Here is a 24172-nt window from a genome sequence, read left to right on the forward strand (position 1 = left end):
TAAAAACTCAACCAAAACAAAAGCAAACAGAACATTGCTGAGCCTCCCCTAGAAGGCCCTGTGACTCAGGAGATGGGTATCCAGGGCCTGACGACCTCTGAGTCACCTTGAGGAGCCTGTTGTCACAGGCAGAGTGGCCAGGGCATCTGCCCTCTATCCTTTTTCCCAGATTAAATGGGGGACGCAGAGCTGGCGGCCCTGAGAGAAGCGAGACACATCTGGATGGACGGAGGAGCATTGTTTATTTGAATGAGCACACATTTATTTTAATGTGTATTGGAGAATATGATTAGCATATCAAACCTGTGATTTCACGGAGATTATTGCTTAGGACGAAGCGAAGTTTATTAAGTGAAAGGATTTAAAGGGAAATACTAGGATGACAGTAGAGCAGCTAAGGGGAAATGGAGAAAGTCATTCCCCGGCGATAAGAATGACTGACTGGTCATGGGAAATACTGACCTAGTCCAACCCTCATGTTAGGGATGGGGAGCCCAGCCCAGAGAGGAAAAAGGACTTGCCCAGTGTCCTCTAGTAAGGCAGTGAAGGAGACAGATGTGACTCCCCTGAGAGCACATGGCCAGGAGGCAGGAAACCAACACTGGGTCTGTCTTGCTCTGCTCTGGTCAGCTCTGAAACCCTGAAACGCCTTCATCCTCTCAGTTCCCGGGTGCATTCCTCTGTATGAGGTTCTGCAGCTAATAGCAGTAATGTTCACGATAATTGTAGATAGTCCTTAGGAAGTGTTTACTGTGTACCAGAAAAAGCAGCAACAATTATAATAGCAAACACATATACAAGGTATACTGTGTACAGAAAACTCTTCTAAATACTTTACTTATATTCACATATTTCATCCTCACCAACCCTATGAGATAGTGTGGCAGCCAGTCTCTGAGATGGCCCACAGTGATTTTTGCCTCCTGGCTATTGCTCTCCTATATAGTCCTTCCCACATGGAATAGGGCTGACCTGTGAAACCAATAGGATATTGCCAAAATGACGGAGTGTGACCTCCCTAGTTAGGTCACAAAAGACACTGTGACTTCCTCCTTGCTTTTTCTCTCCCCCTCTTGGATGGGGAAAGCTGGCTGCCATGTCATAAGGACACTCAAGCAGTCCTGTGGAGAAATCTGTGTGGTGAAAAACTGAGTCATCCTGCCAACAGCCAATATGAACGTGCCAGCCATGTGAGTGAGCCAACTCAAACCCTCCAGCTGCAGTTAAACCTTCAGAAGACTATAGCCTGGCCAGCATCGTGACCCAACGAAGTTGCTCCCAAATTCCTAACTCACAGACAATGTGGGGGATAATAAATATTTGTTGTTGTTTTGAATTTGGGGTATTTTGTTATGCAGCAATAGGTAATTAATACTCGTAGGTAACATTGTCATCCCCATTTTATAGATGAGGAAATTGAGGCACAGAGAGTTCAAGTAACTTGTCCCAGATCACACAGTTAACAAGTGATTTAAACCATGGCGGTTTGGATCTGTATAAAGTTCATGTAATAAATTAGAATCCCTTTTACAGGAATGAAGACACTGCTGGGAAAGAGAGAGAGAGAGAGGGAAACACAGGGACAGTGGCAAAGAGAAATTGGCAATTGGTTCCCAGTACAGCATAACAGACTTAGGCTAGACTTCTGTAAAGTGATGATAGTGGACAGTGGGAGAGCTCTGCTGCCCTTGCAGCTCAGCTGTGATCAGCTTGGGGCCACTGGTCTCTGTCCCTGGCTGCGTGGTTGACGCAGCCTTGGATACCTCGGGGTGGGGGTGTGATGCCTGTGGGCAGCCCCTCTCTGGGGCTCTTATTACCCTGCACTGACACTGTCTGCCCCCAGACCAGAGATCCTCAAGGGCAGGGATGGAGTCTTGCTCATCTGTGCCCCTTGCCTGGTGCAAGGCCAGTCAGAGCAGGCTGGGGGAGGTATATATGCAGAAGGCTCTCTGGCCCTGGCCCTGGAGAGAATTCATATGGTCACACTACCCTTTAACAAATTATCACTGGGCACACAGAAGGGACCAGGATGACCCAGTTTCTGACTTGAGCAGCTCCTTATTGGATGGAGGATACAACAATGATAGCCCAGTGCGATCAGAGAGATTGGGACATGGCGTGTTGTGGGAGGCCAGAGGGGTAGGGAGGACCTCTCTAGAGGAGGCCTGAAAACTTCCCAGAGGAGGAGGAATGTGAGCTGAGGCCCAAAGGATGCACAGACGTCAGCCAGCGCAAGGCTGTTCTCAGCAGAGGATACAGCCTGGCAGAGGCCTGAGGCCTGAGGCTCTCGTGGAGGACAGGGTGAGGGAGTAGAATGTGCAAGGGGTGGGCCACTGGCCTCTGGTGGCTCTTAAAGCAGGACACAGAGACTTGGGATGGGCAGGGTGACATGCTGACAGCAGCTGGAATGTCACATGTTTCTGTCTCGTGGGGAATTCATTGCACTTGGGGTTGGGCTTGAGGATTTTCTTTGGAAACCCAGGACTGGGCAAGGCCTATATGCTTGAGTCAGCCCAGGATGGAGAGCGAGGACAGGTGAGGACAAGAAGTCACTTGGGAACAAGTTGTACAAGGACCTCAGTGTCCATTTGGTGTATGGGGTGTGTCAAAGCTTTCTTCATTTGCCCTTCACTAGATTAACCAACTTAGGTGCCCTGAAAAATTCCTATTTCTGCCCTCTGGGTTCAAATGCTAGGCCTGCCATTTACTAGCTGTATGACCTCCCCACCCCTTAGTTTGCTCATCTGTAAAATGGAATCAACATAAAACCTGCCTCATGGAGATGTTGTAAGGACTAAACGGGTTAAAGCGTTTAAAACACCTAGATGGCGCTTGACCCCCTCCCCACCTCCAGCAAGTGTACAATAAGTATCAGCTATTATTATTACTTGATATGGTTTTCCTTTTAACCTTTTCAAGAATTTAAACATCATTTATCTAATGCCTGTTATATGCCACGCCTTGTATCTATCCTCTGAAAATAGGGATGAATAAGACATAATCCTCCTAGGCATACAGAAACCATGGTAAAGGCAACAACAAACAAACGTTGATCAAACGTGCCCTGTAGGAACCCAGAAATGCAGGAGAGCTGGTTCCTGTCCTCAGGAAGGTCACAGGCTGACTAGGGAGAGAGAGAAGTGGTCCAGATTGGGTGGGGGCTGAGAGGAGCCTGGAGAACCTCCAATGAGGGGGTTTTCGAGAGACAAGGAGTTGCCCCCTTTGGCAGCTGGATGTGTGTCGGACAGTATGAGCAAAGACCCTCTTGGAGGGGAGGTGAAGGAAGGCTCAGTCTTTATTCTCTGAGTGTTAGGAGGTTATCGGGGGTTTTTGACAGGGAATTATGTTTGAATAACAGTAACATAACTAATAGCTATTATGCACCTGCAGTACAGTGCATGCTGTGCATGTCCTCTAATGTAATCCTCACAACCTTGTGAGGTACTGTCACCATTCCCATTTTACAGATAAAAAAACTGAGCCACAGAGGTTAAGTGAGTTGTCCAAGGTCATGTAGCTAGGAAGGGAAGGAACAGACTTAAACTCAGGTAGTCTAAGCCAGAGCCCATGCTCTTAATCTCTTTACCCTGCTGCCTCCGAACTTTAATCTACACAATCTTAAAACTAGAATAGACCTTTGAAATTCTCCATCTCTATTTTGCAGAAGAGAAACTGAAGCTCAGAGGTGGGAACTGACTTTCCTTGAGACCACAGAGTGAAGGAGGGGCTGAGATGAAGCAGTCAGTCTTGGCTGCAGGAAGGGCTCCAGAGTCCCAGGCATCCTGCTGTCACAGTGGCCATCGTTGTACTTGGAACAAAATCCAAACCTCCTGCTGGGGCCTACAAAACCCTCATGTGATCAGAACATTGCTGACTCTGACCTCGCCTGGTCACCCAACTTCTCCTCACCGAGCTCCAGCCCACCTCAAGGCTTCTGTCCTGCTGGTCCCTTTGCCAGGAATGCCCTTACAGCCAATCTTCCTATGGTTGGGCTCCGTCTTAGTCCACATGGGCTGCCATAACAAAATATCATAGATTGGGTGGCTTAAAAACAACAGAAATTTGTTGGGAGCCTGAGAAGTCCAAGATCAAGGCACTGAAAGATCAAGATGCCAGCAGAGTTTGTGTCTGGTGAGAGCCCACTTCCTGTTTCATAGATGACTCTCTTCTCGATGTGTCCTCACATGGTAGAAGGGGCCAGAGATCTTTCTGGGGACTGTTTTATAAGGGCACTAATCCCATTTATGTCCTAATTGACTCCCAAAGACCCCACTTTCAAATACCCTCACATTTGGGATTAGGTTTTAACATATGAATTCTGGGAGGACACAAACATTCAGTCCACAACAGGCTCCTTCTTGCCATTCAGCGAAATGTCACCTCCTCAGAGAGGCCTTCCCTGATCACCTCTCTAAAGTTACCTCCCATCACTCTCACATCACCCTACTTTATTTTTTCCATAGCAGTTATGATGATCTGAAATTATTATCATTTCTTGTTCGTTTGTTTTCTTGCTTTTGTGTCTGTCTCTCCCAACTAAGATGTAAGATGTAGGAGAGCAAAGAGGGACGTCATCTATTTCTACACTGTATCCCTGGGCAATTCCTGGCACATAGGAGGTGCTCCAGAAGTTTTTGTTGAAAGCATGCTTGCATTTCACTGTCTGTCCGTTGACAGTCTGTCTCCCCACCAATCAAGCTGGTACCATGTCTGATTCACCTTGGCACTCCTAGGCCCAGGGTTGGCACAGAGCAGAGCTGGGATGTGCTTGTTGGATGACCGAATTGCTAAGGGGCTGCCCTCTGTGGGAAGAAACAAGGCTCAGTAACAGGACTGCTGATGAGACAGAGTGGCTTCCAGGCCTGAGACTAACAGCTCCTGAAGCCCCTTCTTCTGCCCCTCTGCCATGGATGTGAGGCAGCAAGAGAGGAGGGGAGGGTGGACCTACACTGGGCCTAGCCACCTCCCAGTCTGTCTTTTAGTGGCCAGTGCCCTCAAAACTCATTGTCCAAAAAGGCTGGGCTGGTTGGGCCTTGCTTACCAGCAGGTAGCTAAAATCTAGTCACCTGTACCCTGGCATGGATGAGATGGGGCAGAGACCTTCCAGGGGAGAGGTCTTATTCATGCCAGCAGAAGCAGACAGCAGCCCTGGGTGTGCGTCCCCTATTAGCAGGGATGAGGCGTCCCTTCTGTGGGGTCCCACAGTCTCTGCCCTTCTCCATCACAGAAAGGACTACCCTGTCGCCCCTGCAGTTCCCCCTGATTGTCTGCCCCTCTGCCTGGCCCAACAGAACACTGAATGAGAATGAATGGATCAAGTTTGTGAGCCAGGCCCAAGCCACCTGCCTCACATCCTTGGCCGTGGGAATTCTCACATGAGAATGCAACATAGGCATGTTAACCAGCTACACAGACGTGTAACATCCGGGTCGGAGTCTTGGAGGGGTGCAGAGGTTCATTCCTGCTCCCCCAGCTTCTCCCTGATCACACGAATCCTGGCACCCCAATCCCTGTCCACTACCATCCCTGCTCTGTGTGCACATGCCAGGCCTGCGCACCCGGGAACATCATCTCCCCTCCTGTCCAGGTTCACTCCTAGGCCTCCCTCAGCCACCTATCAGCATGTCACCTCCTCCAGGCAGCCTGTGCTACTTCCCTTGGGCTGTCTGCCACCTCTGGGGGTAGGGGCCTCGCCTGGCTCATCCCAACGTCTGCAACGCCCAGCACGCGGCGGGCCTTGAGCAGGGTCACCGAGCACGGACCTAGGGAGAAGTGGACCAAGGGCATGAGGGAGGAGGGAAAGGAGGCGGCAGCGGGAGGAGCGTGGGGCGGAGGCGACAGCAGGGGGCGGGGGGGGGCGCGCGCGCAGGCTGAGGCAGCCCAGGCCTGGGGCCGCGCGCCCAGCCTGAGCCCGCCCCGCCGCCGAGCGTCACGGAACCTGCTTGAAATGCAGCCGAGGAGCCGGGGCGGGCGGCAGCGGTGGCGGCGGCGGCGGGGGCAGCGGCAGCCCCGGCGCCGCGGCAAGGACTCGGAGGGCTGAGGCGCGGCGGCGGCACGGGGTGCGCGGGGAGCGGCGGCCGGAGCCCGGGGCCCGCCATGGGCCGCCCCGAACGGGGCGCGCTCCGGCCGCTGGCGCTGCTGCTGCTGCTGCTGCAGCTCCAGCATCTCGAGGCGGCGGCGGATCCACTGCGCGGCGGCCAAGGTGCGTGCGGCCGGTCCCCGGCCCGTCTTTGCGCCGCCGGAGCGGCCAACAAAGCACGGCCCGGCGGCCGGGGGGCGGGTTGCGCCGAGGCCTCCGAGCCCGGGCCTGGCAGGGAGGCGCCCGGGCGGGATATGCTCCTCGGGACCCAGCTCTCCCTTAATTTGCCCTAGACCCCCGCCCCCGCGGCTCCCTGTGTGGTGGGCTCTGCCCTCCGGCACCTGCTCTTGGGGGATGGGCGCCGTGGGGGCCGGGCGGGCCGGGAACTTTGCTGGGGGTGATCACTGATGCTTTCGGGAGGGCTGTGTGATTCTCGCCGTTGGCGTTAATTTGACACGCGCGCTCCGCGGCGGCGATGAGCGGAGCCCGGAGACTACCCCGCCTGACAATGCGTTTCCGGCGACCCCTGCGTGTGGCAGAGAAAGAGGGGCTGCGTGCGAGGCGGATGTGCCCGCAGCGCCCAGTGCGCGTGTCGCGGCGTGTTGAGGGGCTCCCTGTGGGCTGTGTCTGCGTGCGTCTCTCACTAAGGGCCGTGTGTGCGGGTGAGTGTTCTGAATGGGGGGCATACCTAAGTGGTGGTACACCGACTGTGTGTGCCTGCCACAGAGCAGCCCGTCATCCCAGGAACCCTTACCATCCTGCCCTCCTTCCTGATCGAGGGTGCCAGAGGCCTCCAGGTCGTTGGCTTCAGCATCGGGCCCTCTCCTTCACTCAGTAGACCCCTCCCCGCGGCCGGGATCGCTTGTTCCGGGGATCCGGCTCACGCCCCCTCTCCCCCGCGCAGGGTCGGTCAAGGAGTGCGAAGAGGACCAGTTCCGGTGCCGGAACGAGCGCTGCATCCCCTCTGTGTGGAGATGCGACGAGGACGACGACTGCTCGGACAACAGCGACGAGGATGACTGCCGTGAGTGGCGGGCCGGGGAGGGAGGGAAAGGTGGGGGACTCCTTGCTCAGCGTCCACGTGGCTGCAGCCGCCACCGGGCCACCTGCCTGGACCTTTACTGCCGGAGCCTGCAGCCGGGAACGCTCCCGGGAGCCCTTTCCCTCCAGGCACTTAGGGACCCAGCGGGTTCTGGGCCGGCAGGTCCTGATGGAGCCGGGGGCGAAGCCCGGCGCAGCACGGCCCGGGAGGAGGGCACGCCACGCCCGGGTTGCTGGGCCGGAACTGTGGGGCGGCGACGCGACGGTCCCTGCAAGCGTCTAGCTTTCTGCGATCAGGCCCTCCGGGACTCTTGCCTAGGCCCCACGGAACGCGCTCGTGTCTCAAAGTTCCAGGCAACTCTGGGCCTAGCCTCACTCCTTTTCCTGCTGGGTTTTGTGAATGAATGGGCTCCCCGGGGCCCCTGATTGGCTGTGCGAGGACCACCCCATAGGTCCCTGTGGCCGGAGCAGGCCAATCGTGGAACGGCTGGGTGTGCAGTTTTCTGGCGCCCTTGGCGTTGGGGCCCTGCCCTGGCCCCGCCTTGGCCACACCCCCGCTCCTCCCCTGGGTAGTAGGTGCAGGCGGGGCGCTGGCGCTCGCTGCCTTTCTGCCTAGTCATGGTGAAGACCTTTCTTGTGCCACCCTGGTTGGCCGACTGCGCTCTCCTGCCAGCCAGACTGAGGCATGAGTCATGGGGCAGAGCAGGAAGGAGGGGGCCAGAGGGATGAGTTTGTTTCCTGGAAGGGGGGGGTGAGGATCCCAAGGCCGCGCGTGAACCCATGGTCACATGCAGGTGGCCGGCCGCCTTTGCTGAGTGTGGTGTCTGTACACCTGGGCACGACTGCTTTGGAAGTTGTTTCGTGAGGTGCATGTGGTTTCTGTGGGACCTGAGGGGAGTTAGCAAGCAGTTGCCACAGTGGAAGGAGTATAGTTCCAGGAACAGATAAACAGGACTCTAGAAAACACAGACGCGGGCAGTCATTCATTCATCGTTACTGAGCACCTGCTGTATGCCAGGCACCGGGACACTTTGGAGAACAGGCCCACCCCGCAGGCCAGGGAGTGCAGGTTCTGTGGGAGGAGGGCAATAGGTGGACAGGCCCACAGCACCACGCAGTGGCAAGAGGGGTAGAGAGACCACCTGGACAGGCATTGTCTGTTGAGTTATAGTGGTTTTTTTCGGGGTTTGCTAGTCAGCCCCCAGGTTCATTCTCAGACCAACCCAGATTTGGCTGTGTGACATGGGCGCATCTTTCCCTCCTGTCTCAGTTTCCTCTCCTGACCACTTGGGCTAATGATTCCTGCCCTGGTTTTGAAGACCAGTTCTAGAAATGTAATTGAAAGTGATGCGACTAACATGTGCCGACTGTTAGCTGTGTGCCAACCACTGTGGTAAGTGCTTATCTTATATAAACTCCTGTAACCTTCAGAGCAGTCCTATTTTATACACCAAAACAAACCAAAAACACAAAACAAAAAAGCCCCAAGGCACTGAGAGATCAAGTTAGTTATTCCACAGCTGTTGAGCTGCTAAGTAGGAGCTTAAATTTAAGCGTCTGACTCCAGAGTTCTTAGTCTAATTATGACCCTAACCATTTCCCAATGATATTGAAATTCTGAAAATGCCTGAGCCAGGGTAAAATGTGATAGTGAGTCTCCTCGCCCGGAGCTGTTCTTCTGTGGTTTCCTTACAGGGGGAGTGCTGAGGATGAGGCGAGGAAGTAGAAACTGTGCATTTCTGGGCTGGTTTTACCTTATCTCCCTGGCTCTGTATAACAACAGTTTTGTTGGGGGTGGCCGTGAAGAGCAGACGTGTTTCTTGTCATCCCCCTTTGTAGATAAGGACCCTGGCTCAGAGAAGTTGAGTGATTTGCCTAAGGTCACACAGCTGAGAGTGACAGAACTTGGTCAGGGTGTCCACCTGCCTCCTAGCTCAGGGGCACTGTCTGCTCTGGTGGGAGTGTGGTGCAGAAGGACCCAGGAGGGTGATCCGGGTGCTTTTCATCTCCATCGAGGCTCTGGGCAAGATGGAGGAGTGAAGTAGCGGGTGGCTGGGCGACCCCAGATGGGACCAGGGCCAATCTGACGGCCACTCTGGGCTCCTGCTTTCATTCTGAGATGGATGGGGTGGAGTCACAGGCAGAGGGTTAGTGAACAAAAGCAACCGACGTTGAGGGCTTTGCTGTTGGTGTCAAGTATCCGTCCCCCACACTGGGCTTTTCTGGGCTTCTCTGGGCTTCTCTGGGCTTCTCTGGGCTTGTCTCTTCATCTGCCAAATGAGGGGTAGCTGTTCCTCTACCATCGGTTATACCCGTAGAAAGTCTTCACCTGGGGCTGGTGAAGAGAAGGGAGTGGATGAGTGTCCACACCACCAAGGTCTTTAGAAGGGGACCCCTAGGGGCCACAAAGAGAAATCTTGAAGAAAGGGGTGGGAGCTTTGGGTGGCTGTATGAGGCGTGGTGTTGGAAAATGGTCTTTTGTCACCCCTTCCTTCCCTATCTGGGGAGTTCCCTCCATTCCGGGCCACCTGCCCGAGCTGCATTTCTTGGAACCATCCTCCCTGCCTTATATTTGACCACTCCAACCATTCCACCCTGTGAGAGGGCCTGAATCACCCCATCTCTGTACCTCTCGGCCTGCAAAATGGGGATTGCCATTTGTAAGTGAAGTCTGTGTGGGGCAAAATGCGTTCAGGCTCCCAAAGGGGTCAGAATGCAGACCGTGAATTCTGAGAGCTGATGGAGGTTGGAGGGAGGGAGCTTGTATGTGGGGGAAACCAAGGAAGGCTTTCTGGAGGAAGAGACAGCTAAGGCAGGCCTTGAAAGATGGTAACTAATGCCATTCCCTCAGAGCTTACCATTTAAAAATAGGTGATGCAGTCTCCGCATTATAGAGGAAGAACTGGGGTTCAGACAGGTGAAGTGACTCCGCCAAATTCACACAGCTCCTCAGGGTTGGAGCTGGAACTCAAAGTAAGACCTTCTAAGTGCGGAAGCTTACCCGCAGCAGATGGGACTCGGCCTTTTGGAGACACAGATCTGACGGGGATGGGGAAGGGAAAGGCTCATGGGGTTTCAGTTCCCAGCTCAAAGGGCCTTCAAAGTGGAGGAAGGGGCTGGAAGCCCAGGGGCGGCCCGGCCAGGGGAAGGGGTGGGGTTCCTGGCTGCACCTGGGTCACGTAGGCCAGCTGGCGCCTTGGCCTCAGTTTCCTGTTGCTGCTTAGTGTCTGGGAGCAGAGACATGGGTTCTGGTCTCCAGCCAGCCCTTTGCCCCCAGAGTAGCAACAGCAACAACAATGAACGCTTACTGAGTACTTGCTGTGGACCAGTTGTGCTGAGATTCTACATGTATCACCTCGTGCACCTCGAGTCTATAAAATGGGGTGACTCTTGGAAGTACCCGCATTTTCCTCATTTTACAAAGGCACAGAGGGGTTAAGTAACAAGGGTGTATGATTTTTTTTTTTTTTTTTTGCGGTACGCGGGCCTCTCACTGTTGTGGCCTCTCCCGTTGTGGAGCACAGGCTCCAGACGCGCAGGCCCAGCGGCCATGGCTCACGGGCCCAGCCTCTCCGCAGCATGTGGGATCCTCCCGGACCGGGGCGCGAACCCACGTCCCCTGCATCGGCAGGCAGACTCCCATCCACTGCGCCACCAGGGAAGACCAAGGGTGTATGATTTTTAAGTGAAACTGAAACTGCTGGGGTGTGAATGCAGGCACCCAACTAATGGAACTTGTGCTGCATCAAGCACTAGCTGACGACCTCAGGCAAGTCCTCCCAGGCCTCTGTTTCCCCATCTTGAGGGGACATCAACCCCCGCACTCCACTTCCAGCTCTGGGAAGAGCTCTGCGCTTCTCCGTGTGGATGGACTGCTTAGACAGGTGGACCGGTCGTATGCTCAGTTCCCCCTACCTGTTTAGGCTTCTTTAGGCTGCCCTGTTCTCCCAGCCCCCATCACTGCTCCGTTCCAGTTTTAATAAAGAGTGGCCGCAGCAAGGTCTCCCGTGGCCGAGAGTTCATTAGCTGGCAAGGCCAGGCTGTAGGAGTGCTGAGGCCTGCTGGGAAGTAGCCTTGTAAATAATTAAAGCTCGGCCACAGCTCCCAGCTGGGGCTGCAAGCCCGCATCTGGTCTTCAGTGTGCCGCCTGGCCTAGCCCATTCTCACACCCCTGACACGAGGCCCAGCTTCATGTCCTTTATTGGATAGAGTCATCTGACAGATCGTGCTGCTCTCTCTGAACCTCGGTTTCCTCATCTGACCCACCAGCTCCACCATTCGGAGTCCTCCCGAAGCTCCCATGTACCCATAGGATAGGGTCGGCTTAGACTCCTCTGCATCTGGCCCTCTGTGACCAGCTTCCGCTGCCCCACTGCCCTCCAGCCCCTTCCTGCTCTTCCTATGAACCTGTGACACCAAACTTCTGTCACATTCTGGCCTTTCTACTGCTTCTTACTGCTAGGCCTTTGCACGTGCTATTCCATCTGTGTGGAACACTTTCTGCTCCCTCACCTGGCTACCTTCTTTTTGTCATCTTAGAATCATCAGTGCAGGTATCACCTCCTCCAGAAAGCCCTCCCTGCTCCCCTCTTTCCCCAGGGCTGAGATACAGGAGTCGAAAGAGGGGACTTAGAGATGTGTGTTGGAATAACTCAATGTGGCCTTGAATCAGATACTCCTGGTTTTCTATCCCAACTGTGACCTCTGGCTGAATGGCCTTGGAGGTGATAATAGTTTCTCCCTCCCAGTGATGAGGATTAAGTGAGATAATGTGCCTGGTAAGCAGTAGGTGTTCAATGAATGGAGTGGGTCTGTCTGTTCCTGGAGGAGGAGTCTCACTGAGGTCTCTAGATACCTGTCTGCCAGGACCCCCCTGGTTCTCCTGCCCGCATTTGCTTAGCCCGAGATCCAAAGGCTCGCGCAGCTGAGGCGTGCCTCAGCCAGAGGGTTCCCCAGCCACAGTGGAGGTGGTCCCAAGGCCATTCGGCCCTGAGATGGACCTGGGAGTGGAGGAAGGTACCCAAGGAGGGCCTGAGGGAAGAAATGAATCAAACAGGCCTGGTTGGTCTCAGTGAATGAGTGGCCGGGGCCCTGGGAGGGGCCGAGGAAGACTTCCCTCAGGCCGTATGCTTGTCCCAAGGCTGGTTTCCAGACCTGTCTGTGCCTGGGAAGGGGAGGAAGCCCTACAGCCCCCATGGCTCTGCCCCACAGGGCCTAAGCTTCTCCCTTCCCTAGGGCCAGGTCTGTGTCTCCGTGGCTGGCCCCAGCAGGCCTTGGGAGTGTTTGCTGAAGACTCTCCCATGGGCCTTCCTGGGGGCTCTCCTGGGACGGAGTTCCCCTCTGGGAACCCCCTGGGCTTTCTCAGGCCTGCTGGGGGTTCCGAGTGCAATAGGCCTCAGGGCTGGTTGGCCTAGTCCTGTCGGTTGTCTGCAGGCAGCTGACTTGACAGTTCTCCCTCCTTAGGGAAGTAGCAGCAGGTGAAACCAGAGAGTTGCCCCAGGGAGAGGGTGAGGAGCGAGAGGACCCATAGGGCTGATGGAGCAGGAGGGTATAGGCTTATTTGTGCCACCCTTCAGGGCTGTTACCAAGTGCAAGTCTCCTGGCCCAGGGTCTGTGGTCAGACCCCCAGGCCAGTGCCATCCCCATGAAGCCAGTCCTGGGCCTAGGAGAGGGTGTGGGGCCCTGCTCTGGGGGCTGGGCAGCCAGGCCTCGGGGCCCTGGATCTCAACAGCTCTGCAAATGCCCGCATGCCCAGATCACCCAGTCTTTGAAGGCCTGGTGGAGATGCCACCTCCCCCAGGTGGCCTTCCCTGACCTCTTGTCCTCTTGCTCCCTAGTCCCTGAGCACCCACAACATGTCCCTGTTCTCCCCTCGGTCTCAGATCTGTCTTCTCCACATTGTCTGCTCTGCTATCCTTGTGCTGAGCACGAGGGATTCCAAAATAAATAGCTCCCTTGAGGGAATTACTACTAACAGATACTGACTACTCACCCCCATGCCTGGCACGATGTTGGACAATCTGCATTCATTAATATTACTACTCACAACCCTGTGAGGGCTGTTTTCTTATTATTCCCATTTTAAAGATGATGAAACTGAGGCTCAAAGAGAAGTGACTTGGCCAATGTCATGATGTTTGAGTGCTAGAGCCAGGATTTGGCCCAGGCCTGTCCACTCTGGAGCCCAGACTCTTCCTTAGCGTCTTCCTCTCTGAGCTTTGTCTACCCAGTTGGGGTCAGAGGGCCTGGGGCTCAGAGGGCATGGAAGAAGAGGGTGAGGGGCTGCAGTGTCCAGTGATGCCTCCCTGCGCTACAGGTTTCTGTCTAGGAGGGACTGTCTTTTCTGGAGACCACATGGGGCCCCAACATAAGGCCCCCCTTGTCCAGCACCCCCCCATGGGTGTGACCCTCCACAGTTTCCAAGGGCCTTCCTTGGCCATTGCCTGTGGGGTGGTGGGTACTGTTTCCATTGTACAGATAGGGAAACTGAGGACCCAGTGATATGTCGCTGATGCAGATGACTTCAAGGGGTGTCATTTCCAATATTGCCATCCTTCCTCAGAAAAGGCCAAGAGCCCAAGTCATCCAAAATGTGGACTTCGGTTCTCTGACCCCCATGCAATTCGCTGACTCTAGGTCTCATACATACATGCTTTTCTTCTGCTTGGATTGTCCTTCCCTGGCTTCTACCCATCCTTCAAAACCCAGCTCATTACCACGTCCATGAAGCCTTCCCTGTCTTCCTGGTGTGATCTAACCTCTCCTATGTCTGGATGCCCATGGCTTTGTGCACCCTTGTAATAGCCCATCATAGGAGCTCGTGGTTGCTGAGAGAGTCTGTGGTGGGGGACCACAGGGCCTGGCCCAGAGCCGAGGCATTTGAGGGATGGTGTGTGCATGAATGAATGGACTGAGGAAATGTCCCCGACTTTTGAGGGTGAGAAGCATATATCGGTCAGATGTAGGGGACCCAGGGGCCTCTGAGAAGGCCCTGGGGGGTCCTTGAAGCTGGAGAAGGAAGCTGAGCATCCTTTAGGGACCATAGTCAGGCCCCCTCTTGTGAGCTGGGTCACCTGAAGCCCCGAGGGCACCAGTGACATCCACAGTCACACAGGACCTGGGCATGCAGGCCTCTCAGTGCTCACACTGTAAACTTGGGAGCTTCCCAGCTCCAGGCTTCAGAAGGTGAAACCGAGGCCCTGGTGGCTGGACATCAGCTCCTGGTGTCAGCAGGGACCCATTCTCAGAACTAGGGTGTCCTCAGTTCCTGGGTTGGGACTGAGTCAGAACAGTACGCTCCCAACTCCCACCTGCTGCCACTCCGCCCCCCCTCTCCTTTTCCTGCTGGACCAGGGAACAAGGCGTTCTCAGGCTGCAGGCGGGCACTGGCTCCTGCACACAGAAAGGGCTTGGGACTTCCCCACGGGGACCGCAGGTGCATACTACCCCTGGCTGGGGCCTGCTGCCCACCCCCAGATCGCTGGGAACTCATCTAAAATAATATTGTTAACTATAGTAAGAGTTCACGAGCATGCTCACTGCTGGGGGCTTTCTCATGCAATACCTCCCTCAGCCGGTGCCTGGACGCATCATCACTGCACTTCACAGAGAAAGAGCCGAGGCTCTGAGAGGTGAAGTCACTTGCCCCAGGCAGGTCAGCGGGTCAGCGGCAGGACTGGGCCATGCCTGTCTGGCTGCATTGTGACACAGGTGAAAGGAAGAGATACACGTTCACACATCCCAGTCACAGCTACAGTGGGAGTGGCCTGGGGTGTGCTGCGACCGCCCTTCCTTTCTAGGTACCCCAGGCATCCGTCCTTGCCAGCCCCTGCCAGTGGGTGTACCGGCTCCCTCCTGAGCAGCTCTGGCCCCTGGGTGCCCCCAGGCATGAGCGCGGCCCCAGGTGGCAGCATTGATCATCAGTTGTGCTCGCCATGGCTCCTCTTACAAGCCAGTGTATGTCACAGGCCGTAGGAATAGCCCCTCGGCTGCAGTGGCTCAGGAGCGGGCCCTGCCTGTGAGCTCCCCCATCCCCCTGCACCTGGTTTGACCTCCCTGACCCTGGCAGGGCCCAGGCCAGGTGCCCACAAGCCGGCTGCTTTGCGGGCGAGGAACCAGATTTTTATCAGGCCCCTTGGAACACCCTCTAGTGACTAGGAGAGTTACCCAGAGAGGCAGGGCCATGGGGCTCCTAGGTCTACACAGTTCCTATGACCCCTCACAGCCTCCACGCACCTGCCCCTTGGATATGGCAGCCCAAAGCCTCTCTGAGGTCTGCCAGTCTGGGAACGGTCACACGGGAATGGTGAACGTGACCACCGCCCTCCCTTGGTCACTGGCTTTGAGATGCCACAAGGGACTTTACCCCAGCCGCTCTGGAGACTATTTCAGTTTCCGGCCCTCTCAGCCTATTCGAACCACAGTATGGCCTCTTCCAGTTTGTGCCTCACAGCTGCTCTGGGAGGAAGGTGGTGCAGGAGTTCATTATCGTCCCCATTTTCCTGATGAGGAAAGTGAGGCTCAGCAAGGGCATGGGGCTCCCCTGGGGCCACACAGCCTGTTACTGGTAGTGCTGAAGCTGAAACTCACTTCAATTGATTTCCTTTGTTTTTCCAACGAAAGTAAGTTTTTCTGATTATATAAAGGTAATTTCATACTTGTAATTTAAAGAAAAGAAAACACACAGACAATTCAGAAAAGGGAAAAGAGGAAGGTAGGAGTCCCCCTTGGTTATACCACGGTGGGAGCTGCCTGTCCTCCCAGAGGTGTTCTTGCATTCTCTGCATGCGAGCTGGTGTGCATGAACATGTGTGTTTCTGGGTTTTCTTTTTTTTTGGTTTTTGGGTGTTTTTGCAAAACGAGCTTGTGTTATGTCATTGTTTTCTCCCCACATCATGCACATCTTTCAGTGTCAGTAACAGTAGGTACGTATTATCGTTTTAAAGGGCTAGATAGTAGTCTACTGCGTGAATCTTCCCTAATTTAATGACACAGTCTCCTATTGATAGACATGTGTTTAGTTGGTTATATATATATATTTTTTCCTGTTCTGCACAGTGCTGGGGTGAATACCAGTACTACACCTTTGTGCATTTGTCTGGTTCTTCCCTTGAGAGGAAGTCCTAGGAAAGGCATGGCTGAGCATGTGCGTTTTCATCCTCACCTTGTCGCAGTCCCTCAAGGAGATGTTTTCCTATCTCACAACCCCCTGACTCCGCACAGCCCTTCCCAGCCAGGCTGGCGGCCAGCAGGACCTCCCTCTTCCTTGAGCACAGGGCCACCTCACCCTGGCCCTGTGGGGCAGACCAAGTAGCCAGATCCAGGCCTCACAAAACAAAGCAAAGAGAAGGGACAACTGTGTTCTGGCCCCAGGGACTCCCCACCCCCACCAAAGAAAGCAGAAGGGAGTATAACTGGTCTTCATTTTTCTCAAGATATTTGTAGAATCTGTCTCCTCCACAGCTTTATACAAGTTGTTCTGCCCTTGCCCCTAACTTGCTGTGTGTCCCTGCGTGAGGCGCTCTCCCTCTCTGAACTTCATCTCCCCTTTACCCTTGGTCCTTGCTCCACCTGCACTGTAACCAGCACTCTGAGCAGATTTCTTCTCCCTGGATCTGGGCTCAAGACCAGTCCTGGCCTGGGGGAGGGGGACCTGTGGCCCTCGTGCTCCTTAATGTCTGGTGAGGGTTGGTGGGAGTGTACCTGGCTTTGTGAGTAGATTCCAGGCAGGCAGATGGAGGGTAGCTGGACTTTTTAGGGTCCACTTCCAGAACTCAGCCCTAAGACCCAGGTTCCTTGGGCCACTTTCCCTTTTGTCTTCTTCCTGTGCCCGTGCCTGCATTGGACGCAGTGGAGTGATGGAGAAAAATGGAGTCAGGCCACCAGCCCTGTGACCCACTAGCCAGGGTTCCTGGTATGGGTCTTATGTTCTGAGCTTTAGATCCTTGGTCTCTGAAATGGGGATGATGAGCCCACCTCTCAGAGGTGTGCAGGCTGATGTAAAGTGTTCTGCCCAGACCTGGCCCTGAAACGAGCATCCCCTTTCCCCTTCCCGAGCCCGTGATCCCCACCAAGTGGAAGTGACCGTCAACAGCTTTCCTTCTCCTCCTCCAAGGACATAACAAGAGGGCAGTTGCTGAAATAGCAGCAGGAGAGATGTAGGTCAGCTGGCCAGTTGGGAGGACTTGGCTGCCCGGGAGAACAGCAGTTTCTTGGGCCGGGAGGGACTGTAGGAATCATCTCATCCGCTGCCATCTGCACCGGGGGCCCCAGGGTGGCTGCTTCCTGGGTGGCCTAGGGGAGCTGGTTACACAGAAAGAACCAAGGAGAGCTGGTTAACCATCCGGGCCTGGCATAGTTAGTTATCTAAGAGGGGACCTTGGTTCACCGGTGGGTCCAGTTCAACATCAGAGAGTTGGCAGCTGAGAGAGGCAGGAAGGGCCTGTTGACCCAGGTTAAGCTGCTGGTACGAATAGCTGGAGGCCAAGGGTGGGCTTTCCTGGTGGCGTGAATCCAGGGATATTCGTGCCAGTGCTCTTCCCGCCCTCCCTCCCTCTCCACTTCCTGGACCCCGAGCTGCCATCTGCTGCCCCCATCACTCTCAGAGCCGCACACGTGCGTGTGCATGGCGTGTGCGTGCTCAGAGAGCAGGTGTGCACCAGGAGGGAGGTGACTGTTCTGGACGCACAGAGGCTGCAGGGACAAGGTGACGCTCTTCCTCCCATGCTGGCCAAGGCCGCCCAGCCAAGGCAAAGCCAAAGCCCCCCACTGGGCTGTTTGTGGCGGGGAATTATTTGTAGCTGGAGAGGTGCCAGCAGTCTCTGTTCCCAGCCTGCCCCCTGCCATGGCAGCCTCTCCCCTCCAAGCCTCAGCCTATAGCCCACTGTCTGCACCCACCCACGCCCCACGCAGAGGGCTGAGGTTGATATAAACGCCATGGCCTGGAGACTAGGCCCACCTCAGCTCCACCCCTGCTCCTCCTACCTTACCTAATGGCCATCAGCAGGTCTCTGCCCCCTTGGGTCTCTGCTCATTGGGAGCGGGGCATCTCCAGGCCCCTCTCAGCCCCAATTCCCTGGGATTCTTTTGTTTTCCCCTGAGAACCACGGAGTTCACAGGAGCTCCGCCATGGCCAGGACCCAGATGTGGCGGTCCAAGGAGCTGCCCCCGTTCCCTGAGGCCCAGAAGGCCCAGAGCAGGGAGCAAGGGCTGTGAAATCCAACCCCTCGCACAGGGGATGTGGCATAAACCGTATGTGCAAAGCTGGAACCAACTGTTAATTAGCAGCACCTATATCTGCTCGGGGGTTTCCGCCTGTTTATTTTTTTGCTGAGTCTGACCAGGCCAATTCTTTAATACCCGTAGCCCCAGGCTTTAAATATGCTGCATATGTAATGCTCTCGTGTCTCCTCCTCTTTTCATCCCCCATCTGCACAGCTGCCTGCTTCTTGGAGGTGCATGGACAAGGCACACGCATGGCCTCCCAGTGTCAGCTGGACTGGGGTTTCCACTGCAGTCCTTCCACGTCCTAGTTGGAGGCCTGGGACAAGTCCCTCGAATCTGAACCCCAGACTCCTGCTCTGTGCACGCGGGTAATGAGCAATTCCTGGTCTGGGTACAGTACCTGAAGCCTCGCTGGATCTCACAGAGGCAGTCGGTTCTTCCTACACCGGGAACTGGGCCATACCAGGACACAGAGGTCTGCCAGCCATGTGGCTGGAGCCCCTGTTCTCTCTGCCACCCCTTCTCCCAGACCCCTCGCCCTCCCTCTCCCTGGCCTTTGGCCTCTCCCACACTTGCAAATGCTGCCCTGAGTTCTCCCCCTGGAAGCAGAGGCCTGAGCCCTTGTCGCTGTTGATCCGAGTCCCCCCCAGGCCCTCACCCTCACCACACCAGGAGCCAGGTAGCCTCACCTTGTCGCTGACTTGCTGAGGGACTTGGGCAAGTCTCTGCTCCTCCCTGGGCCTCAGTTTTCCCACCTGTGAGGATTGGATCAGGAGAGTGGGTCACTTTGGACACCGTTTGAAATTCAGATTCCCTGACCCCTGTCTAGGTCTGACTCCAAACCTCTGCTTGCTGTGCGACCAGGTGGGAGCCATAGACCTGGGGGTGGGAAGCCCCCCAGGTCCCCTACGTCTGACTGCTTCCGCATTGCCTCATCCATGAGCAACTCCACTGTGGCTCAGATAACAGCAGGGCCTCTAACTAGGCTGCCTGGGATCGAGTCCATACTTCACTGCTTCCTAGCTGTGGGACCCTAGGCAAGTTACTTCACCTCTCTGAGCACTTGTCTCCTCTCTAAAATGGAGCCACCAACACCTAACCCTCTAGGTGGTTGGACGATGATATGAGTTTGTTTAGGAAAAGCACCAAGAATAGTGTGTGGACGTGATCGGTGCTCAATTCAAGATTTGCTCCACTTATTTTGACCTCTTTTTCTGAACCTCCATCTCCCATCTGTCCTTTAGGAATCCCCTCCCATGCCAGGCTGCTGCACTGCTGGGTGGGCTGGGAGGGGCCAGGGAGCACCCCCAGAAGTCACCTTTGTCCCTGCTTCTTCCCCTGCAGCCCCAGGCCATAACTTACTGTCCTAATTTAATTAGGAAGAGTCCTTACAGGGACCTCATTAGGAAATGAGCCCAGAGCCTTGGGGACCTCCAGGAGGGGTGGGGTGCAGGAGGAGGTTGCATTGTGTCTGATCCTGCCCAGCCCTTGGCCCCATGCCCCAAATGTGCCCAGAAAGATAAGGGAGCCGAGCCCCTTAGACCTGTGGCATGGAGTGTGGGCAGCCAGGGCCTCCATCCTCTGCCCCCTGCCCAGCTTTGGCCTCACCCCCCTGGATGGGGGTGGGGAAGATTGAGAGATGAGGTTTCTCTTGTTCTGCTCCACCTGCCCCTGGTGCCCAATGTCTCTGGCCTGGCACAGAGCAAGGCTTGGTGAATGTGTGTTGAGTGACTGAATGAGTGAGCTGTGGCTCTCGGGACTGGAGCAGCATCTTCATTTGGCCAAAGCAGGCTCCCAACTCCCATCCCAATGCCGGAATCCCCTCAGCAGCCCCAGGGGCTGGAGATGAGGAGGGGGCAATTGTCTGCTTGCATACCTCCAGGGACAGGGAGCTCACTGAGCAACCTGATAGCTTTTTCTGTCCCTGGATAGCCCTTCCTGTTACAAAATCTGTCTTCCTTTCAATCTCAAATCTGTCTCCTGTGACGCTTCTGCCCTACCCAGGTCCCAGCTCTGTTTCTGGGACCTCTGCTCACAAACACTGCCCCCTGCCTTCACTCCAAGCCTGCTCAGTGTCCCTTCCTGGCCTGTGATAGCTGACATGCTGTGTGGCCTTGGGTAAGGCCTATCCCCTCTCTGGCCACTGCTTCTTGGAGCCTGGTGGGCTGCACAGTCTGGGCTCTATAAACATTGGCTGCTTTCTGTAACCATGACCTACCTCGCAAGGAAGTGGGGGGCTGAAGACAGATGTGCCATGTCCAGCAGTAAAGGTGACACCTCTGCAGACAGCTTATCTCCGGGTCAGCAAGGTGGTAGTGCCCAGACCCCGCGACGACCTGTGGCTGGGCACACGGGCACTGGGGGCTGTGCACGGACCTCTTCTGCCCTGCGACCAGTCCACAGCATGGACACTGTCCTGGCCTTGGTGAGGAACCTGGGAGTCATCACAGCCCCCGTCTCCCTTACCTCTAACGGCCACCAAGGCCTGATCCTCCCCTCCTGCTTGCCGGTCCAGGCCCTTTCCCCAGCCCACTTCAGCCTCCCCGGACCATGGTAGCAGCACCAACCTCGCCTCTGTTCCCTCTCTCCTGTCCACTCTCCTCTCTGCCGCCGAGGCTCTCAAACACGTGGCGCTTTCTCCTGCCCTTGCTCAGCGTCCTACAGGGACGTCCCCCACTCACAGGATAGTCTACTTGCTAACATTCAGGGCCCTTCAATGCCCAAACACATACCTGGTATCTCTCCTGCTGCAGACCTCACCATCCACTTGTCCCCCCAAACCCCATGGCTCTGTGCTCCAGCCACACCCCACATGTGTTTGATGTCACAGGGGCATCATCACACTCTCACATGTGGGTCCCTCTGCCTGGAACGCCCTTCCTCTGTTTGTTCAACCCCACTTTGCTTTAAGAGTCTCCATTTCCAGGGAGCCTTCACACCCCAGCTGAGTCAGGGCCTCCTCTGGGCTCCCCCGTCCCTGTGTTTCCTTCCATCTCCATCCTTGCCACTCTGCGTCAGGATGGTCCGATTAAGAGTCTGTGGTTCACACCAGACCACGGGCCTCAGGAGATGGGGCAGGGGGACCTGGCTAGGGCCTGCGGAGAAGCAGGGAAGGGAGGAGAGTGGGTGGGGCTCTTTGGCTTTTCACACGCCCAGCGCCCCCCCCCACCCCAGGCTGTGTTTCTGCTCCTCGCGCTGCACCTCCTGTGCCACGTGCCCGCTCGCACATGGTGTTTCTGTGAGCCCCCGAGAAGTGCCTTGTGTGGACTGGAGCCTTCGAGTCTGAGCTCCAGCATCCACTGCAGGCCTCCTCTGTGCCAGTGCCCTGCTGGGACCTGGGGAGGATCTGCAGATGGAAAAGCAGGCCTTGGCCGCCCAACTCAATATGTGACCTTGGGCAGTTGGCTTCTCTGAACCTCAAGCTTCCTTGGCAGTGAAAGGGGTGGAGGACCCATGTCTCCTTCCCCTTTTCCTTGGGCACATCTGTGCTGCAGTTGGGGGCAGACGTGGCTTCACAGGACCCTGAAACGGCAGCTAGACCAGAACTTCCTCCCCGCTGGGGCCTGTGGGGCCTTGGGCCAAGCTTCGCCGGGATGAAGGGGGAAAGGGGTTATGCTCTCTGTTCGGTGCAAAGACCCACCCCCATGTTTGCCTGCACTTTGGCATTACCAAGCGCCTGCTCCCACGCAGGGTGCCCGGCTTGGTACCGCCCCCGTTTTAAAATGAAAAGTCTCATGTCCAATGGGGCACTTGGCCTGCCGGCCTGCACCCTGCCCACCCCCGTCGCTGCTCCCCCGGCTCTGCAACAGGTCTTCCCCTGTTACCTGTGGGTTCTGCTGCCAGTTGGGCAGGGCTCACTCTAAAGAAAGGAAAAAGCTGATTTCTTCCCCACGTTTTAGGAGAATTCAAAGAGACATAGACCCCCTTGGAAGGTCTGGAGGAGCCAGGGCTGAGCACCCCTGTTGGGGTGCTGGTGTGGACATGGCCAGGAGGCCTGGCCTTTGTTCTGACCCTGCCTCTGACACAGCTAGCTGTGTGACAGCTCCCTCTGGGCCTCAGTTTCCCCAGCTCTGCCCTTCTCACCTCACATCAGTACAGTGAGGATCATTACCTCGACAGCCCTGCCTTTGCGTTCCTGCCGCCCTTTATATTCTTCAAGGCATTTTTCTGTCTGTTCACGTCCCATTCTGGCCTCGCTACTCCCAGGAGGCGGGCGGCACTAGGACCTTTATTCCCACATCAGATAGGAAGAAGCTGGGGACACAGGCCGTTTGCCTTGTACAAGGTTCTGTGGTTTACAGAGCCCTTTCCGTGTATTGCCTCTGGGCTCCTAGTATCCCTTGGGAGGTGGGCTCAGCAGGATTTGCTGTACCAGTTGTACAGATGGGGACACTGAGCCCACAGTCGCACGGGATTTCGACTCCTTAATGGTTTGGGAGAACGTAAAGGATGAAGCCAGATGGGTGGGTGGCCGGGCTGTGGCCGCGGTGTGTGGTGATTACCCATAAGTGGGGGTCACTGGCTGGCTGGTCCTCTTCCCCGCCCTACTCCCAACTTTGTCAATGGCTTCATCAGTAGGAGACAGATGCAAGGGAAAGGAGGACACAGAGAGGAGTGGGGAGAGAGAGGACGTGGGGTGCGGGGGAGAGCGCTGGGGAGGTAGGGGGGAGGGGTGGGGTCCAAGCAGCATCGCTCCTTCCTCTTGTGGTTCTCACAGCCTGTCTGCACCGATTCCTGACAGATGGAGGGAAGGGGAGAGCTGGTGCCAAGAGGCTGTCACCGCAGGCGGGCAGAGCGGGGGGGGGTGCTTTGTGGCTAGTGTTTGTACGGGGAGGGGGCAGCAGCTGGTGGGCTGCCTGCTGGGCGTCCTGGGAGCCTGCTCCCCGGGAACCGTGGTTGGCAGGGTTGTAGATGCTGGGGGGGCAGGAAAGTGGGCAAGGGGTGAGCCTGCCACCTGCCTGGGACTGGCCGTGCCCTTGCCCCTGTCCAGGCAGACAGCCACCCGTCTCTCCTCCAAGGACACCTCCTACCCCCCTGACCGGGTTTCGGGGTGGATGGGGGCTCTGGAGGCTGATGCTGAGCTGTGGTCAAGGTGGACCAGGGCAAGGAGAGCATAGGCACCAGGAGGCCGTCGGGATCACAGGGCCACGAGGGGCTCGGAGCAGGTGGGGCCTGACCTCATGTCTGCAGGGCCAGAGCGCATTCGCTGAGCCGCCCCGGGTGTTCCCCAAAGCCCCCTTCATGCCGAAGGGCCTCTTGCTTTTTCTCCAGGCTCTGACACGTGTACAGGGGTGGGCAGCCCTGGCCTGGGGGTCAGTTTGGCAACTTCAGTAGCTCTTGCTTTTTTAGATCGTGGGTTTCTCCAGGCAGGGTTGTGTCTCATGCTCTCTTTCCCAACTCCCGTTGGCCAAAACAGGGCCCAGCACAGTGGAGGGGCCCAGTGAATGCTTGTTGAATGAATGGATGGATCTCTTGCTTGCACACCTCCTGGGACGGAGACCTCACTTCTTTATAAGGTAGTTCTTTTTATTTCCAAAAACAGAGTTCTTTCTGAGAGGCCCTGTGGGTCCCAGGCCTGTCACAGGGGCTGTACAGAGCCCCCTGGCTAATCCTGCTGCCTTGGAGCTGCCCCATAGAGACCAGAGAACCCCCGAGCCCACCTGGCTCCTCAGTGGCACCTGTCAGGGCTGGTCTCCACTAACCTGGGGGGGGGGTCGGTAATCATAGCCATCGTTTATTGAGCTGCCGCTCAGTGCCAGGTTGTACCTCACTCGACCCTCAGGTCAGCCTGATAAAATAGGTACTGTTTTTATCCTTCATCATGCAGAG

General features: G+C 55.9%; 1 protein-coding gene and 1 pseudogene across 10 annotated transcripts in view; both read left to right on the forward strand.

The window, feature by feature from the left end:
• LOC309830712 (solute carrier family 25 member 3-like) overlaps positions 1–5379 on the forward strand; it is a 95732-nt pseudogene extending 90353 nt beyond the window's left edge. Inside the window, exon 3 of the transcript in view lies at positions 5228–5379. The product of the transcript in view is annotated as a solute carrier family 25 member 3-like (transcript). The remainder of the gene's footprint in view (positions 1–5227) is intronic.
• A 704-nt stretch (positions 5380–6083) lies between these two features.
• The window catches only part of LRP8 (LDL receptor related protein 8), a 77735-nt gene continuing 59646 nt past the window's right edge, over positions 6084–24172 (forward strand). For all 9 annotated transcript variants that reach the window (XM_082666364.1, XM_082666365.1, XM_082666367.1 and 6 more), the window contains exons 1-2: positions 6084–6202; positions 6984–7103. In XM_082666364.1, the coding sequence (XP_082522490.1) occupies positions 6097–6202; positions 6984–7103 (226 nt within the window). In that variant the 5' untranslated portion in view covers positions 6084–6096. The remainder of the gene's footprint in view (positions 6203–6983; positions 7104–24172) is intronic.

The sequence above is a fragment of the Grampus griseus genome, assembly GCF_964374135.1.
Source record: "Grampus griseus genome assembly, chromosome: 1".
Lineage (NCBI taxonomy): Eukaryota > Metazoa > Chordata > Mammalia > Artiodactyla > Delphinidae > Grampus > Grampus griseus.